This window comes from Pseudochaenichthys georgianus, chromosome 14 (assembly GCF_902827115.2).
Source record: "Pseudochaenichthys georgianus chromosome 14, fPseGeo1.2, whole genome shotgun sequence".
In the NCBI taxonomy this organism is placed as follows: domain Eukaryota; kingdom Metazoa; phylum Chordata; class Actinopteri; order Perciformes; family Channichthyidae; genus Pseudochaenichthys; species Pseudochaenichthys georgianus.
Window position 1 is genome coordinate 26037932 of NC_047516.1, and position 20613 is coordinate 26058544.

Sequence of the window (20613 nt, forward strand, 5' to 3'; positions counted from 1 at the left end):
CACAGACGCCAGGGCACAGGCGCCAGGGCACAGGCGCCAGGGCACAGGCGCCAGGGCACAGGCGCCAGGGCACAGGCGCCAGGGCACAGACGCCAGGGCACAGACGCCAGGGCACAGACGCCAGGGCACAGACGCCAGCACCAGCACATTAAAATATATTTACCAAGCACTCTTGGAACATTTGCCAAGTTTAGTGAAGCATAGACACACCTTCCTGCCTGCGCAATCCAGCGTAAAACAGTCTTAACACTTGTTTTCAATAATTAAGAGCACTTTTTAAAATGGGACTCTTTGTTTCATGTTCTGTCATGATCTACTATAAGACAAACATTTCTCAATAATCACCATCACAATCATCAAATGTATAATACCAAAACTAAAGTAATCACCATCATTATCTTAAGCCTATAGCCTTTTTTATTGCATAAAATAGCCCAGCAGCTAGCAGAATCTTTCCTTGCTCGCTGCTTCATTATTGGTGCTCTTTGCACCTGCACCTGCACATGACATGTTTATATATTAAGGCCTGTTATGCTTTTGGGGGGTTCCGCTTTCCTGTAATTCGTAACATGTAAATGGTCTGCAAAAGCTAAAATCCCAAAGTTCCTTCCAGAGGGCGTTTGTCTCAAACGCACATAGTGACATCACTATGTAACACTCGCGCTTCTATTATCTAGTTATCCAACCCATCATACGTGATAGACTAAAGGGTAGGAAATCCCAATAACGATCGACAATCTCAACAGAGCTGGCCAGCTAACCAATCAGAGCAGTGGACTTGTGGTTTCAGACAGAGGGCGAAAAGACATTGTGTTATTGTTCTTATTGATACTGTCACTTACATGTTTACTCTTATTTGTATTCTTATAAACCTTGTGTGAACTCTTGTCTGTGCTGTCCTGTGTTTGACTCCTATTCTGTTGCCGCTCTGACATCTGAATTTCCCTACGGGGATCAATAACGGTTTCTCTTATCTCATCATATCATCAGCCACTGGGTCTCCTGACAGAACACAGCTAAGTTTCAGCCTGCATGCATAACTTGAACCAGAGAAACATATTAAGCCTGGAAGATGTTACGTTCTCCGGTCAATGAAACGCAGATATAATGCTCTTTAATCCTTACTGATGTAATGAAGGGTCTACTGCCCTGATTATGGAGAGAAAAGAAAAATAACAAATCAATAGAACAAAACAAGGTTGGTTTTTTGATTTTTCTGTTTAGCATGCTGATAAGAAGCTCCCGTGTGTGTGTGTTAATGATCAGAGTGTAGTTGTGTGCAGTCAAGAGCAACAGTGACATATCATGGAGACTGTGAGCAGTGAGGTGGCATGGAGCCGCTGAAGAGGCCCATCTCACCACTCCAGTGATAATCTTCAACCAAGTTGGCATTATACACTCATTTCCCTGCTTTGCCTGAGGCAGTCATGCATAAGAAATTGAGCAGCTGGCTAAGGGGGGGGGGGGGGGTCCGGGGAGAGAGCAGAGGGTGTGTGTGGACGGAAAAGAGAGCGGAGTGTGAGTGTATGCTTCTGTGCACACAAACCAGCCGGCACAGCCTCGCCATTTATTCTGTCCAGATAATCATGATTACATGATAAAGATAAGCTACATGGAATTATACAGAAGAAAGGCATGTAGAAGCCTGTCAGCAAGACCCGGCACAACGTCACTGACCAAATGTAATCCCCACTAGGGTCTCAATCAAAACAATAGCAAAAGACGAAGTTTGGCAAAGTTTAACTTCAGGGTTGATTATTCAGGATTCTTTTATTGAAAGCAGAAATATCCAAAGAGGTCTCCTCCTCTTTAAAACAGACTAACCCAGTGTTTAGAACCCATACAAACACAAAATTAGGCAGTTTCATGCATCCAATGCCTTGCTCAAGGGCACCACGGCAGGGCCCAGGAGGTGAACTGGAACCTCTCCAAGTGCCAGTCATCACTCCATATTTAGGTCTGTTCAGGGACTTGAACCGGTGACCCTACGGTTCCCAGGCCAAGTCCCTACAGACTGAGCCCCTGCCTGACGTCTGGATCTGAAGTTAACTCTGATAATTTCTGATCCAATTATTACAATTCTTCAATCAATTAAAATATTTGGAAAACCCACCAAGATCTAAGAAATGTAAACATAAAATGTGGCATAAAACTGAATATGGAATTCTATTTATGACAGAATCTTGCAGACAAACACTGACGCATGGTCAATGTTAGTTCACAACTAATTCTTCACAATAGGTCTATTTGTTCTTAGTCATTTTGATGTGGCAAAATCACATATACCTTAAAGCAAGTGGATGATTACACTAGTAACAGGGTTCTGCCTACCCACAGTTGTGCTGTAATCATTTAAATGTGCTAATATTCAATATCTCAGCTGTGTGACAACAGAAACACCTGCAGACTTCACTAAAGATGACTAACACCCACTCTGCAAACCTCACTGAAAGCACTACAGCAACTCACCTGTCCTTGTTGAGGAAGCTCATGACAGGCATGACGGGGTTGAGCATCTCCCTCCAGCTCAGTCTGTAGATGCAGTCCTCTGGGATTTTGATAGGTGGGAGACACTGGCTGGGTAACATCTTCAGAGGAGCGAACATGGAGCAGCCTACGAACGACTGGCACAGCTCGGGCTTGTAAACGAATGAATAGTCCTGCAATATAGAAGAAGACAAGACATAGTAAGTCAGAAAAAGATGATGGTTTCACAGATTCCTAATGTGAAAAGGCAACATATGATAGTGTAGTCACCCAGCTGCCTCAAAATGAGCAAGGGAAAGAAAACTCATCCATCAATAATCATTCACTTATGGCATCGACTGGTTCAGGCAGTACATTTGGCCTATGTGTTCAGTCAGTTGTAATTGACGCTGCGATAATACCTGACAGATTTACAGGGACTCACTGGGACTGGGTGATATGGCTTATGAATAATATCTACTTTAGTTACGATCTACATAGCTAGCAATGTAACATAGTACAACTGTTTGATTTAACCCTTTGATGCTTATGAGCACACCACACCCTCTGATCATTCTTGTTTACTACTGTACATTTAGAGGGAACACCGCTCGTAAAATGACACTTTAGAGAGTTTAATTCTCAAAAGGCCACATATTGTCTGAGTGATCTCTGAGGGGGTCTGATATATATTACTAAAGTAAAATTGCTCTGTGAAAACAGGAAGTTTCTCAAACCTAACTTGTTCTTTTATTTTGAAGTGAGACTGTTATTAGGCAATTCCATTATTTAATTATTAAGTTTAAATAATTTACACAATTTAAAATATTTACATTTTTCTGTAAATCATCATTCATTCGATATAATGTTTTATACGTTTATTTTATTATCAACAGACTGATTGACTAAAAGGGAATAAAGGGGAAAATGCAGTAACATTCACCTGAAGGTAACTTTGATTTTGAATTCTTCTTACATGCTTAAACCATAAAGCCTATTATATATATATATTTGCACGTTCTGCAAAACAACGCCAAGTTCGTTTTAACAACTTTTTAAAATTGGACAACATCCATTAACTTTTCCTAACTCAGAAACAAATCACAAGGCTTGTATGTTGCGGGAAGTAGCGTGAGTAGCTAAACATCAAAGTAATTCTCATGTCAGAGCCTTTAAATAATTACAAGTTGCAATACACTAAGATTGTTGGATATATTGCCCGAGCCTAAGACCCACCGTGATCTCAGATGGCTTGGGACTGCAGTAGCTCTCTTCCACCTCGATCTTGAAGTGTCCCAGAGACGAGGTGCCGTCAAGCGAGGTCATGCCCATGTTGGCCTCCATGCTGCCGTACTCCTTGCTGCACATGTTCATGGGTGAGTAGCCCATGATGTGCTGCTCGAGGGAGGGGGGTGTGGGAAACATCTGATGCATGTCTGCTGAACCTGGAGGGAGAGAAGAACAAGGAACCATCTAAATATCTTTATCGCAACACTGTTGCCTGAATTACACAGCTAACACTGCTAACAATAGCAAAATAACATCAATTATACTCTGTTAGCAATATCTTAATTGCCCTACAAACAGCAAACACAAACCGTTTCTTAAGATAATTATGTGACTCATGTAGATGATGTGTAATCTTAAGCTGTTAGGACTCTGCTGTTTGCTACTACGGCTTCTGTCAAGATGATTGCTGATGGAGGTTTTCTTGTTCTGCAACCAAACATGACAAGCAGCTGTTGTTATAGGCAGCTACAATGTATATACAAAAACAGATGAATACTTATTAGACATGCTTTAGGTCTGACAGGCAGCTCGCCTACGAACTGTTTACATAGTTTGTCATCGTTACCTTGGCATGTTTGTTCACATTTTAAAAATATAGTAGCGGGCATATTCACAGGATCCAGCAGAGCGGAGCGCCTTCTTTTTACGCTTTTTTCATTTTCATAACATAAATCTGTTCTACACAAGAAGAATACGTAATGATTGATTAATATCTATATGTATAGGTGGCCATAGACAATAAATGGTTTAAGGCTTTGGATAGGGAATATCTAAGGCCTTAAACCATTTACGTTACTGTGAGATGTTCTGTGAGAGAGAACAAACCAAATGCATAGTAAATGGGCAGAGAATTTAACTGTACAGTATCTGAAGTATCTTAATGGCAGAACTGAGTTCAATATGCTTCACAGTCAAATATAATGTCCTTAAATTGTCTGTTAGCTGACACAGGAGACAGCAGGTGGATAGAAACACTGATGCACGTTGTCAAGTTAATCACAGCCATATTCTCCACCACTAGGTGGCAAAGCCATTTGTGAGCAGCATTGAGGCTTCAGAGGTAAAAGCTTTAATTTTATTTAGTGGATTAAAGGATATGATGCTGTTTCACTCCACTGAAATGATGACATGGGGGAATACTGCGTTATAAACTGAAGTGGCTTCAGGCACAATCTCAGTGAACCATTCCTAATTTTCCAGGGGCTCAGGGGTATCACAAATCTGATTCTGGATTAACATTTGGGGTAAATCTCCAGCACATCGGTGTTCAGGGAAAAGAAAAAGAGAGAAGGTAGAGGCAGATGAAGATATACATACTAATGCAGGACACGGGATCCAGAGTGGAGGACTTAGATTCCTTGCTGCCAAATTTATCATCCGTTCCATTCACCGTTCGCCTGGAGCCAGGCTGAGGACAAAGACAAAATACGTATTTTAGCACTTGATCATTTTGGTAACTCAAAGTGTCAGTTACCACTACTCTTGTTTCATCACTGTATTAATGTGGTCACCTGGGGCTACTGTAAGTCACTATCATCACACATGAATAGAGTAACAGGTGAGGGAGAACTGTCAGCTGGTGATGGGCAGAGTGTGCTGTGGTGCATGCATGCAAGTGGAAACACCGGACACTCACACACATACACAAAAGCTGTGCCAAACCACACTCTGTGTAATGTGATATTTATTACTGTGTGAGTTTCTACTAACCGCCAGTTCATCCTCGTCTGAATTGAAGAGGTGTTCCAGGTCGTTGATGGACACCGCCAGGTCGGTCTCGTGGATCAGGCTGGTGGAAGCCATGCGGTTGTGAGCAGCCGCCCGCTGAGCTTCTGCATAAACAAACAGACTCTCTGTTAAAATATTAATGTCAGCAAGTAGATATTAGAGGGCTTGAGAACTAAATGAAAGGCAGACATTGTGCTATGATCGTGTATGCTGACTGACTACTGGGGTCAGTCTCAATTTAATCTCAGTTTAATCAATTCAGAAAGTCTTTTAATTCAATTATTTTAATACTTGTCGCATGATGGATCTGTGTTAAAATGACTTAAAAAGAAAGAAATGTTCCTTATTTAGTGGTTGAGTGCAGTCTCTATTGACAAATGGGAAGACTGTACTGTATTTTTGAAGAACATGCCAAGGTAAATGTTGGTAAATAAAGTGGCTCCTTACCATCTGACGAACTAGATCCTCCATCTTCACCCTGTGAGAAAAAAAAGATGAGAAGTTTAGATGGAAGAACAACACAAACGTAGTCATGCAGCCAGAGAGATCCATCATACTTGAATAATTTGATTAAACAATGCTCAGTCCAGGCATTGTTTATATTAATATGACACCGACGCCAGTACGATGAAGCTTCTTCTTGTACTTAATGAGGGCCCGTGGCTGAGTCTGCTTCATTACCCTGTGGGTGTGAGAATCCTTTGAGCTCATAACTGTGATTAAAACTAAAGAAATACATCTGACTGGAGATGAGCCGGAATAAATCACAAAACAGAACAACAACAAATAACGTGTCATCAAGCAGCCACATTAAACTTCCACAGGGGCTTCCTGAGCTATGCAAAGCAACATCATGTGCCAAGATTTCAATACACTCGATCAAAAGGTATTGATTTTATGAGCAGGTGCGCATAAAGACATTTAGGAAATGTCATTACAGTACATCACTTGGAAAATATTTTTAGAATTCACATTTTTAAGACATAAATGGATGAAAATGATTGCTTATTTACTTTAGATTATGTATCCCAAACAAAATTAAAGAAATACATCTCAAAATATTACAAAAAATATATTCAGATGTGAAAAAGATATATACTTTCTGCAAGAAAAATATAATTTGTTTTATAATTTGTTTTATATTGCGAAAGCTTTAACTTTGAAAACGATATATTGTGAAAAACAATACATGCATTTACTGTAGGATTGAGGAAAAATATTTTCACTTAAGACAAAAGTTAACTGATGCATACAATGTTAAAAGCTACATATCTTAATTAAACAACATCTTTTAAAATGTCAGTTTATTTGAGTTTATTTTAAACTAATAAAAATAGGTGTAGTTTACTATAGGTGTAATATCCTTTAATCAGATTTTTTTTAACGTTATTATTATTTTGTATTTGCTGTAAATATATTGATTCATCATATATTTCACGTATTTTCGTGTGATAAAAATAACATTTTCATTCTTCTTCATTATTCATCAAAATGGTTTGGCCAATACTTTGTACATTTTATCTAAAAATAACTAAACAAGGGGGGCTCCTTTATCCAATCAAGGACAACAAATAATAAAAGAAAAGCAACACGAGCCAGAGAGAAAATTGGACAGTAACAGAGGCAAAGAGAAAATAGACTGTTGGCCTCTGCTGTGGCAAATGACATTTCCAGTGTGGATCGGAGTGAAATCATGATCCAAGGAATGGCCTCTTAGGCTCCCATCCAGACATGGATATCTGGGGGGGGGGGGGGGGGGGGGGGGGCTGGACTTCTGTGTGTGTGTGTGTGTGTGTGTGTGTGTGTGTGTTCTCTTATGACGGGTTGTGTGTACAATGTGCACTGAGCATTTCTCGCTGTGGAACAGGAATGGTATGTCCTAGCCATCGATTTCATTACGCTCCAGGGCTTTTCTCTGAGTAACGCAGGCTTTAATCTGTCTTCCCTTAAAGCAGTGCTTCTCAAACTTTTTTCAGTAATGTACCCCCTTTGAAACATTTTCTCAGCCAAGTACCCCCTGACCGACCCCGAACATTTTTTATCGAAAAAGCCTATACAAATAATTACAATATAGTGATGTTCCCTCAGTGTGTGATTTATTAACTCCTTCATGCATGCATTACAACAAACTAAGGATATTTTCATTTTATGCATGAAAAAAAATAACATACAATTTTTTTAAACTGATTTTTCCAAGGAGTTTTTCAACTGAAGTAATATCTGTTTAACAAACCAATGAACAAAATGATATATTATGCAAAACTATAAAATACAATACACAAATTTGACATGTTTATATGAGGATCCCCTTGGTGGTTCTAGGAATATTTTATATAAAATTGTGTTTTCTATTCAACTTATTGTACTAAGATTATTTTTGTAATCATGCTTGGTATTTTTTTAATTAACTTTTATTTTTTTTCAAATCTCACGTACCCCCTGCAGTACCCCAACGTACCCTTAGGGGTCCGCGTACCCCCATTTGAGAACCACTGCCTTAAAGGACCAATCCATAGCAGAGCACAACATCCACACCAAGGCCACAATCTATAGGTTCTAATGATGCTTTAACCCCTTGTTATCAATAATCTGGCCTTGGATGGGAAATGGTATATGTGTGGAGTCTGTACATATTACAGAAGCCTGTTCCCCCTCCAAGGCTGCATGCATGCAAGCCTTCCATCACCATGTTCCTTCCTCTCAGCTCTCATTTATCTGCATGTATCTTATACTACATTATTCAGCAGGATCTGACATCCACTTCTGTGTAGTGGTATGATGATCAGATCATGGTCCATTACAGCACGTGTGTCACATGGCCTGCAGCAGAGTCAAAAACTCTCCGGTTAAAGGATTTCATAGTCTGATCCCTGGAGATGCTCGATTATGGTTTACACAAGACAGCAATAAGTAAGTGGTTTGAGGTTCTGCTGAGAAACTGGATACAACTAGTAAAGCTCAAATTCACCCACCAAAAAGCGGTGAATTGGATAAGAATGGTACAAAATCCAGGAGGGCAAAGATGTATTCATTTAATGTTCGATCCAATATCATTGATGCAAAGTGGAAACACGGATACATATCATCAGGCAGTCCAAGTGGCCTTTTTTCAGTGAATCACAGGAGATTTAGTTTCATTCAATAATTAAGATAAGATAAAAAATAAGACCTTTTTTTCTTTTAAGTGTTTGGAAAGGGTTGGTAATAAAGTGTATATTTACATCATATTTAGCTCCTTTTTGTGAGTGGATATAAATGCACATTGAGATGATTAATCAAACACATGGGTGTTAGTTAATCATCTCATATCGATCCAGAAGCACGATATGATTTTCAATCATATCGTGGCAGAATTTGTGATATAAGCAAATATGTTATTGTTACCGAAATAATCAATAATATATTCTATCGGAAATTAAACCTCTGATGGAATCTCAAACTTTTACCTTGACAGACTAAATTGAGGAAGGTAGGAGGTTATGTATATTTCAGCAAGAAAGAAAGAAAGTTAAAGGGCCCTAAAAATATAGTTTTATCAACCTAAAGTAAAGAAATTGGAGAGGAGCACGCACACACACATTTGGCGTATACACGCACACCACTTAAAAGTTGACAGTGTGAGGGCTCCGCTGCACAGACTGCTCTTCAGGGACTCCCCGCTCCACTGAGAGCTGTCTTCACCCTGACATTCCTGCACAGAAGAGAAGCTACATATTTGAGAGCGCTTTTTAAACTTAATGGTTCAGTGAGCCAGGTTTGTTGCCGTGGTTAGACTCCAGGCTTTGTGAGGCTTGCTGCAGCCAAAGAAGGAACACACACCCTGAATCTCCCTTTCAAAGCTGGGGGCGATCACAGCCAACAGGTGGCCCCCGTCTGGAGCCCGAGCCAACAGCCCCAGAGGCAGAGCACAGGAATACAGGAGGAAGCAGGCAGATCAAATAGGAAAAGCACAACAACTTAAAGGAAATTGGACAGGCTAACTATGTGGTGTTCCTCTGGGCTCGACTAACAATAGACATCCAGGGATAGCTTCCTGTTCAGTTGACTTGTGCAGTGAAAGCGGATGTATGCAGAAAGCGCTTGTATTGTTATTTTTAGCGGAGTATCACATAGGATGCTGATGGCCTATTTTCTACCTTGAATGCTCCCTGATCTTAGAAATCAGCCCTCTTGTCCTTTTCTTTACCCCAGGAAAGAGATGCAGGTATGAATGAAGTGGCTCCATGCTGCCTTTTAGGAACGCTTCCCACCACAGCCTTTTTTTGCATAACATCCAATAGGAAGTTACTGCAAACTGAATTGAAAGAAGTGAACGTGGAAATGTGCATGGCTTATTTCTAGGCAGAGTGGAGTTGTCAGTTCTTTAAGTCAATTCTTCAGGTCAACTCGTCACAATAAAGAAATGGCAGGATGTTAAATTGAAAAGTCGACGTGTATGACAGAAATACCCGAGCATTCCAAGTGTTAGCTGTGCTGTAGACATACAACCATAACACAAGCTACAGTACACTACTAGGTAATACATCTAAATCGAGGTAATAAATAAAGCATGATGCATAAGTCTCTTGTGAGTATGACATGTTTATCCTAAATTGTAATAAAGTTGCAGAGCTCAGTGAAAGTTGGTCACCAAAAAAACACTTTCAGAGAATAGCATGAAAAATAAATAAATAATTCTTATCAACTATGTGGGTGCATCCAAAACTGAGTGAAATAAAGGCTCTGTTAAACAAATGTGTAAATATTGCTGTAAAGCATATGCTGTTGGAGATTCAGCTCAATATTTGAGAAGTAAATCTTTGCCAACATAGAAAGGAACAGCAGATTGTTGTGAAGGAAATAATGCAAAAACTATGTTTAATGTACATTGTTAGGTGATAATACACACGCAGGGGGAAATTATAGTAGTTGTAGCATGGCATTACATTTGACCCTGCCCCTATCTGATGCCCTTGCCCAGAGCAACAATAAGCAAAAGGGACCATTTTAACAGCCAGGAACAATTCATTCATTAAATACTGCCAGCTCAGAAACTCTGCTCCTCTTGGTTTGACGTACCTTATGTTTCTTTCCTGGCTCCCCGCCTGCCTTATCCTTCTTGTGAGAGAACGTGAACTTGACATCTTCTTCCTCGAAGGCGTAGGGGTCAACATCTGGCTCGTGGTCTGTGATGACAGCCGATAGGTACTGGTTCCTCCTGGCTCGGTACATCTGAAGGCGTTCTTCAGACACCTTCAGCGGCCATTTGGTCGTAGACATCACCCTGGGAAGATGGAAACACAGATTTTAAGGATGACTATCAGAGAGTTTAACAACTCACAGGAAACAAATACCACATAATGTAAACATTAGAGCTATATTTTATTTGCAGACCATTTCATTAAGAGATTCTCGATTAATAAGCCCCATTTGAAACTATCCAGTTGTCAGCAGATCAGCCATGGTGGTCAGATCAGTCTCATGTCTCCAATGTTTTGCCAGTCAAATTTTCAAATGTATCCATGGTCAGGTTTATTGTCCCGCCATCACACAGTTCCGCCAACTTGATCGCTAGATTCAGCAACCTTAGTGACCCTCTTATGGCGCGTTTCCACTGCAGCGGGTAGCTCGCTTTAAGCGTGCCGAGCCGTGCGGGGCCCGTTTTTGGTTGCGTTTCCACTTGGCCTAGTTTTGGCCCGGGGCTACTTTTTCACCTTTTTTCTGGCCCGACTAAATCGTGGTTCTAGGGCCAGGAACAACCAGGCTGAGTCGGGCTGAGTATGCTAAACTAGAGAGAGGATCGCTGGCAAGGGGGCTACAACTACAACAAGATGAACATATTTGACCGTGATTTAATTATAATACACGTTTCAAAATGATGCCGAAGTAACAACATACTGATACCGGTTAGTAAAAACCATGAATTAATGCTTTGACAAGTCTGCAGACAGACGGCAGGCGAACAACCCTTTTAAAATGCGTGTTTTCTAAATGTAGCTTGGCTAAGCTAACGTTGTATATGCTCCGACCGTCCACACTCACAGCAACGGCCTATACAGACATAAATAAAGCAGCGACTGTATTCACCATGACACAGGCAGTCTGTGGTTTGTACTTGTTTAACTTTTGTCTAGTTTCTGAACAGATATGAAGAGCTGTGAGCTCTGAGTGCTAAGAGCTAACGGCTGTGTTGTTTTTTGGGGCGCTCATTGAAGATGACGTCACGGCTCCGCCTACACTGTGTTACTATAGTTACTGCCCCAGTTCCTAAACTGTAATGGAAACGCAGCATTAAAGTGAGCCGGGCATAATAAGGCCTAACCAAACCGAGCGAGGCCGAGCGAGGGCTGCAGTGGAAACGCGCCATTAGTTACTTATTCAGCATACTAAGGGAAAAAGGGAGAAATATCTTCAACCATATTAGATTGAGAGGTAATCCCCATGCTGTTATCGCATGAAAACGTAGCAGAAATGGGAGTTAAGATAAAACAATACACACATGTTCATCCTCCTAAATACATACTGATTCATAACTAGTTTTGTATAAATAAATACAAAGTGTAACAGGCCAACATGCACAATTTTAAATAATGCCTCCACTTCTTCTGTGATATGTACAAATATTTATTGGAAAGAAGGAAAGAATGTAGGTCAAACAAACTACTTCAAAATTAATCTATATTTTGAATTTGGACAGCAGGAACATTTCCTCAACTGCTCTGTGTTGGCCTCATGCTGCCGGATATCATAATGTGGAAGCTGCCACCGTGTTGATCTACAGAAACAGAAATGGCAGCGATTGCAAACAGCTCTGACAGCTGTCAGGCAAAAATAACTGAATGCATCGTGATTGTTGTCAGACAATTACATTTCTAGCAGATTTATGGAGACGTGGTGACACTGACAGTTCACACACTTACAGACAGACACATGTATCACTTGTTACTGTGACTCTATCAAAATGTGGCTCTGATGGTGGCCTACTTGTTCCTTGCATGTAACAGGAGGGAGCAGAAGAAAACTACTGGCTGCTGGGCAGGAGAGGAGGGACTGACCCAAGTGTTATCCCTCCCCTTCACTGCCGGCTATGTTTCTCTGCACCTCCGTCCTCTCGTCATGCCTGTCCGGCTCTCATGTGAGGTGATGGTGTGCAGTGGCCAGGGCCAGAGATTAGCCGCCATTCAGAGCTGTGGCCGGGGGGATTACGGCTCACTGGAATAGCCATTCTGAGCGCTGGCCCCTTGGGATTGCATAACCCCGCCAATAATTCCCACAATGTCCACCCTACGGCCTGCTTCACACTGTAGAAGCCCCCTCGCTCTGTCCATCTGTGATCCCCCGCCTGGCTAGCAGCTTCTTCTTGGTGCAAGTCTCTCTCTAGGCTGCCAAACCGATAGCCAGCAGGCAGTATTTCTTATATTTTCAACTTTATTACAAAAGTAGAGGAATATCTTAATCCAACCCTACTATAACTCTTCCTCTCTCCAAGCTCCAGTGTGTGTGCGTGCGTGCGTGCATAGGAATGGATGAGTAGTGCTGGCCCTGCACATTGGTGATGTATGATGTCAAAAGGGCACATAGCAGGAGATTAACATGCTGTACGCGGCTAAGCGCTATACTGCGCGTTCTGAAGCGGAGGGATGAGGGAGGGCCACTGAGGAGGGTTTTGCTCTTTCAAAACAAATGTTCTGGACTGTTTAAACTGCTTTAAAGCAGCACTATGAAACAGTGGAAAAGGTTAGAAATGTAGGGTTCGGATGCCCAAGAGAAGCACACATTTTGTTTACTATAACGATGAGGAAATATGCTCATCCTCAACCTTTATAATTACTGACTTTGACGAGACAACAACAACACATAAGTTGATAAGAGCCAACTGTGATGATGTTAGCATGAAATACTGTTTCTGATTTGTCTTACATATTGTTCAAACCTTTAACTTAACCACATTCAACTTTTTCTTTGTCTGCCAGCGCCATTGACACTGGTTCAGGTGGGTTTGGTTGGTTGACTATTTGTCCATGTTGGCTGCAGTGGATTGACTCTTATAACAGGCCTATTGTTTACAACGGGCACTCGGTGCTCATCACTAATGAGAAGTTGTGAGGACTAGTAAAAAACAGCATTTTTAATTATTCATCCTGTGTGGTTAATCTAAAAAAATACAAATCTTGACAAGAATAAAGTTTTCCATTTCTTAAACTATAAAATCCTTAGGGCTTCTTTTTACTAAGATAATACCAAAAGGCAGGATAAAGTGCAGGATAATTGCTGCTAACATGAACACTACCTAACTGCCCTGTGTGTGACAGAGGGCGATGAACATCATTTAATGATTGGCAGGTGTCACTCACTCTGTGACTGACACCAGGTTTTCCTGTGCCGCGGCCTCCTCCCTCAGCTTGTCCCAGGGCAGTAGTGGCTTGGGCAGCTCGGCTTCTTTCGTGCGGGGGAGGTTGAATAGCCTCCATGGTGCGAGGGAGCTGTCCTCCTCCGGGTCGACCCCTGCGCCCAAATACATGGTGGGCTCAAGGGGGTCGGAGTAGTTCGAGGCTCCGTGGTGGGGGTGATGGGAGTGGAAGTGCTGATTTAGACCCTCGGGCCCTCCGGGATCCTCGCCGCCGCCCTTCCCCCCGCCGAGGCAGGGTTCCGACGGAGGCTGGTAAAAGTGTTGGCTGTTGGGGGTTGAAGGGTTCTTCATGCCCTCCCCTGATTCCTCGCAGGGGTGGGGGCTAAGAGGTGGCGGTTGCGGGGAGTTGGACTGTTCTGACTGCCCTACGTTGACCCCCCCACAATGGAGCTGGGTGTTTTTTTGGATGCCAGACACATCCGTAGAGCGCATACTATTGAATCTCCCTCCGTCCTGGCCTCTCATGGCTATCCTCTGACCGGCGGTGGCCTCAGCCTCCATGGAAGCGTCGTCCATGGTCATGCTGCGATGATGGAAGGGCGTCTGGGGTCTTTTCTGCTGCTTGTCACCTTTCTCTGGCTTCTCCCCCCCAGCTTTGTGCTTGGTGGGAGTCTGGGAGGGCTGGACCGTTGTAGGTGTTTGGCCTGGGGTACTGCCTGTTCGCTGCTTCATTGATTTGTATCTGCAGGGGAGAAGACATTTTTATTTTAGAAAACATAAAGAAGGAAGGAAAAAAAAATCATGCTGACAGTAGAAAAAGGAATAATAACTAAATCTTAGCTCTATTGCCTATTCTGCTATCAAATAAAGCTCATCAGATAATGCATGACAAAGGAATATAGTATAAAGTGCGTTAAAAGCCAAATATAATGAGAAATTGAATAAAAGTAGTTTTTGTGTCTTTGCCTCAGACTGAATTCTGATGGATGTGACTTAAACACGCAGTAGTGCTGCAGCGCCACTTCAGCAGGAGATTATAGTTTGGGAAATAATATAAGTTATCAAATGTTTACGAGACTCTCTAATCACAGATTTGTTTATTGATCGTATCAGATGTTGATAAATAGTCCATTAAAAAAAAAAATTACATCAGCTACTGCCTTTGGATGATGAGAGGAAATAGGGCTGGTATCTGACTGTAGGCCCATGGATGTGGACAACCTGCTCCAAGACACACTAACCTGCCAACTGATAACATTCTAATACCGCTGTCTCTGCCGCTGGGTCACCACTCAGCCTACTGCTGCGGTCAAACATCTGAGTGTTAAAGGAGAAGCTGGGTCTCGCTGATGGCCAGTGCACTGGTGTGTGCTGACAATTAAGATGTGGAGATAAGCAGACACACGGAAGGCTTCCATCTACAGATCAAGGCTAATGGCCATTAAACCTGGCAACGCACAGAGCTTCCCATATCTGTGTTTCCAACGTGCTGGGTCGTTTCCAACAAATGAACATGCCCCGGCTGGCCAATCCTCTCTGCCCTTGTCTGCCGCCCAAGCCGACTCTCCTCTCTCTAGGCGGGAGAAAAGCCGAGTGTAACGGATTCCCCGATGGAAGTGTGCCCACGCTGGCAAGCAAGGTATCAACCAATCAAAACACACAAAGGTCAGCTTAGATAGTACTTGCTCATTAGCCATCGTCTACTGATGGGACCTGTAGTCTTCAGAGGATGGCACGCGCATGTACACATGTGCATAAAGCAGCTGCTTTCAACTGTGGTCGGTTGAGAGAGATGTTAAGCTGAAGACTGAGCACTAACCTGGAACAGCTGCAGTAGGACCTCTGTGAATGCTCCACAAAATCCCAGGCTGCCGCTTTCTCACTCAGCTCTTCGTCACAGGTACCGTTGGTTGCGGCTGAGAACTTCCGTCTTGGGAGGAAGAAAATATACATAAAATATCTATAACACAATTCTGCTAATGGTACATTTTTTGTGGGAAACTCAGCTCTTTCTCATGTAGTGATTTTATTGTGAACAGACCCATCCTTTTCTTTTTAAACACAAATCTTTAAATTGTGACTTAAAATCCTAAAAAAGTGCACAGCCTGCAGTACACAGTGTGGAATGGTGAGAGCTTTGTGCCGAGGCTGATGTCATCGCTCTGCTTGGAGCGAAAATATTTTGGCTGACAAGCTAACAGCTAACTCTGGCTGACACTCTGTGCTTGGTCAAGGGGCAACAGAGCCCGGGCTGCTCCCAATGTGTCAGATTCACTGATGGTGAATAATGCAGCAGGCTATGTGACTAAACTGCAAACTAGCCCTGACATTAAGTGTTTATTGTTTTTACTCTATTGTTCTGGTATTTTTGTATAGTGTAAGTATGATTAATAAAAAATTATGGAAAACTGTGTCAGTGTAGTGTGTAAACTACAGATGTGCAGTCAGCAGGTCATGGAGATGCATATCAACCTTTTCATCAGGCACAAAGGTCAGTGAAAGAAGTTTGACCTGCTCCACGCCAAGGCAGAAAACCTCTAATTTAAAGTGCATTTAGAAAAATTAACCAGGCATTGCTTTAATTGTATTGTTTCAAACTTTCCAAGTGTGCTTAAACAGTGTGCATGACCTCACTCTTCTTTGCTCAGCTTGTTACACTAAGCACTTGTGAGAAAAAAAAAGTACTGTCACGGACTATTTCTTGCTAAATGAGCAGTTAAATATTAAACTTTTTGGCAAAAATGATTGGACCATTGGACAATGCCTTCATCTCTGCACAAAAATGGATTGTTAACAATAGCTAAATGTGTTTATGGTCTGTAAACAAACATGAGGTACAAAAACAACTGTTCTCTGTTAAAGCAGTCTGAGTTTTTAGGTTAGATTTCTCTTTATAGAATTGCTTATCAATCCTTGCTACTTCCAAGAGACAAAATGAGACGTACTTGTTCTGGGCTCGGTTGATATTGCACTCTTGCCAGACGCGCTCCACCACCTGGGTGGATAACCGGCGTGGAATCTTTCCTCCGTGGTGACTTGTTTTGTCCACGCTGAACGCATCAGATGTTGAAGGCATCTTAACCCACTTCTGGGCCGAGTGAGAGTCCACTGGGGAGGGAAGGAGCAAGGTTAAACAGATGTAACGAAAAAATAATGTAAAAGCAATCGTCATCCTAAAACCTAACTGAGGTTTTAAAAATGTACACTGCGTTTATCGCCCAACCTGTCTGAGCCTCCTCAGGCGATGTGGGAGGGGTGAGGGTCACCAAAGACATGGCGGGCTCTCGCTGGGAAGCAGGCACCTGGTGGCCACCCGGGTAGACGGCAGTGCAGTGGGAGGACCCCACAGGGGCCACAACAGGGATGTCTGACTGGGGAACCAGCACTAAGCATGCTGGGTAAACCATTCGCACACCACCTGCACACAGAAAGGCAGGGTATTCAGCAACAAGGGCAGTGACACCGACATTTAAAAACACGTCACAGTATCCTCACAACTGACCTACGAGGACCTCTACGGAGGCCAGAGAGTCATCCTCCCAGTCCATGTCCTCCGCCTTATCCGACGACGACCCCCCCTTGGCGCTGGGGCTGATGGGATAGAACTGGTTCCACTCCTCGATCAGCTTCTGGGTGGGCGGGTCTGACATCTTGAACGACTGGCCCGTCAGGGTCCCGTTCAGGCCGAAAGGACTCAGGATAACTAGTCAGAAAGAAAGGGGTGGGAAGGAGAAGAAAGACAATGTTAGTCAGCGTGAGGACATCTTCCACACTGCCTCACAAGACGAGACATGTTCCTTACCCGATTGAGGGTCACAGAGTGCTGAATGCTGTACAGATATAAAGCCTCTTGAGGCAAATTAGCTATATGGATATAAGGGTTTGCTAATAGATTGGCTCTCAGGCTATAGAAATAAAATGTACCCGACACATCTACCATCCATCTGCTTTCCTTCACCTTGTATCCTTTAACTCCTGTAAGTCTATTTTCCCATTGCCCCAGCAAAGGAGGTTATGTTTAGCTTTTGTCTCCTCTTATACAACTAACATTTCCTTTTTCATCTCCCTCTGTTCCTTTTTATCTTCTATCCTCCTTTTATCTTGTCCCTAATTCCTTTCTATCATTAATCATTCTTCTTGCCCTTTCCATACGTTCTGGTCTTGAAATCACACCATCCCTCATTGCCTTTCTAATTTATAAAATTGTTCATCCAATTTTTACACTTGCAACTATCTAATTATTTTCTTGATCATCCTTCCCTTCTTCTTGTCCTCCAGTGTGCGTTTCTTTCTCCGTCACTCTGCCATCTCGGGCAGATTCAGCCATGACCTTTCCAGAGCAGCACTGGACCCAGCCAGTCCCGGCTGACTCGCCAAATACTTCCAGAGCAATCCAGACGCCAGTTATTGGCAAGCGGTGGCATCTCAGAGCCCATAAACAGGGGCTTATAAAAAGGGCCCCTCCTCGGCAAACACACTTGACTGCACAGACATACGAGAGCCACACAGCGAGCTCATCAGTCTGCTTATAGAACAGACCTACATCCATCACAGAATGCAGATACAAACATGCATAATGCATACATATGAGCACAGAAACCATATCATATCAACTTGAGAGATCATATGAAGACACACACAAAGCAGCTCTGCTTGTTATGCAGACATTCTCTTTCTCTGCATCATACAGTTGAATGAGTAAAGGTGTATGAATGGTTCTACCAACAGACAGGCTGTGTGGCTGGGTGAGTGAGAGAGCATTAGTTAACGTCCCTCTCTGCGCTGCCTTTCCATTGGTCATTACTACACTGGATGGTGTCTGTCCCCAGGTATTGATCCTGCAGCTGGACCAAGGAACAGCTTCCAGGATGGGCCAATGGCGGAGACAACGGCAAGAAAAGAGTCGCAAGAGGCAGATCTATATTCCTTAAGACTTTCAGGAAATCAAACCACATTTGAGATGCTATTTACAGCCAGCATTATAACTGATACATTCAAGATATGTAAATGTTGTAAACACCCCTCTATCAGTGTCCAACACAATAAGCAGAAGCTAACAATATAGCCTCAATGTTTTCCGTTTACCATGTGAGAGTTCTATTTTGTGCATCTGCAATAAATAATCATTTCCAAGCATCTCTGTTTTAATTTTTGCAAGAGGGTAATGGAAACAGAAGGAGCTCTTGGAGGCAGCAAACCTCCAACTACTCTTAACTATGTCCTGCTGTTGTGATGAAATGACTCGCACTATGTGCAGCATGAAATAAAATTATAATACAAATATTATTGAATGACTTCTAACTGTAAACAGACACACCAGCTGCTCTCCTGGTGGACTTGTACGCTCTTAGACTGTTTGCTTTTGTATAAAACCCAACTTGATAGAAAGATCTAAACATCGAACACTTCTTGGTATTTTACGAGAGTGACTGTCTGGTGAAATGAAGTAGTGGAGAAAGAGCACTGTGAAACATTATTTGGCAAAGTTTAGTACTACAGAGACAACCCAGGAACATTTAAAGATTAGAATAAGCTAAAGCATTAAACATGTTGTCTAATCACAATGTCTCCTGGATGCCCCTCAGAAAAACTTCACCTATAGAACACACTACGTCAGCTAAAGCTACCCCGCAGAGGGAAGAACCACACACACACACACACACACACACACACACACACACACACACACACACACACACACACACACACACACACACACACACACACACACACACACACACACACACACACACACACACACACACACACACACACACACACACACACACACACACACACACACACACACACACACACACACACACACACACACACGACCTGAGGCCAGTTGTAGAAGAGAGATCAAATTCAGCACAATTATGGAAATGGTTTACCGTGTTCCCCATCACCACCCCTCCACGCCCTCCTCTCCATCCCCTCCGCCGCCCTCTCGCTCTCTCTGACTGCGGGCCTATCTCCTGCTCCCTGAAGACATGTCAAATGTGCTCAGATCAGTGTAATGGGCTGAGAGTTCATTACATTCACTCTGCGCCCTTTTATGAGGTCACATCCTGGAGAGGTCTGCCTGCCAGAGCGCTCTGCCGCGCAGTAAACCAAGCTTGGCAGAGGTGAGGGGGAGGAGGAGATGGATGGATGAAGAGAGGTGGGGGGTGGGATCAGCCCTCCCTAGACGCTATGCTTGGTTAGCCAGGAGGAGATTCACTGCGGCGGTGAAAACAGACACCTGCGCATAGACACAGGCCATACTCAGAGAGAGCGAACACACACACACACACACACACACACACACACACACACACACACACACACACACACACACACACACACACACACACACACACACACACACACACACACACACACACACACACACACACACACACACACACACACACACACACACACACACACACACACACACACACACACACACACACACACACACACACACACACACACACACACACACACACACACACACACACACACACACACACAAACACAAATCAGTGATTCTCAACATGGGGTGAAGTTATCGTATGGAGTGTTTCAAGTGTGTCTCTTATTAAAATGAGAATTAATATATGAATATATATTTGTTTGGTTATTCTTTGGCCCGTTGAAAAGGGAGATGGAGGGGATGACATGCATATATTTGACCTAACCCCAGTACAAGTAAGCTTAAAGGTGGGGTAGGTAAGTTTGAGAAACTGGCTCGAGATACACTTTGTTATAATCCATGGAATGCTCTTAACATCCCGATAGCAATGAATATCTGA

The 20613-nt window shown here is 42.8% G+C and overlaps 1 protein-coding gene across 1 annotated transcript in view; it reads right to left on the reverse strand.

The window, feature by feature from the left end:
• The window catches only part of med13a (mediator complex subunit 13a), a 102302-nt gene that overhangs the window by 17341 nt on the left and 64348 nt on the right, over window positions 1-20613 (reverse strand). The window contains exons 5-15 of the mRNA XM_034098559.2: window positions 17316-17516; window positions 17037-17231; window positions 16759-16921; window positions 15633-15743; window positions 13818-14555; window positions 10543-10747; window positions 5932-5962; window positions 5467-5588; window positions 5074-5164; window positions 3703-3911; window positions 2470-2660 (exon numbers count right to left, since the gene is read on the reverse strand). Coding sequence (XP_033954450.1) covers window positions 2470-2660; window positions 3703-3911; window positions 5074-5164; window positions 5467-5588; window positions 5932-5962; window positions 10543-10747; window positions 13818-14555; window positions 15633-15743; window positions 16759-16921; window positions 17037-17231; window positions 17316-17516 — 2257 coding nt within the window. The remainder of the gene's footprint in view (window positions 1-2469; window positions 2661-3702; window positions 3912-5073; window positions 5165-5466; window positions 5589-5931; window positions 5963-10542; window positions 10748-13817; window positions 14556-15632; window positions 15744-16758; window positions 16922-17036; window positions 17232-17315; window positions 17517-20613) is intronic.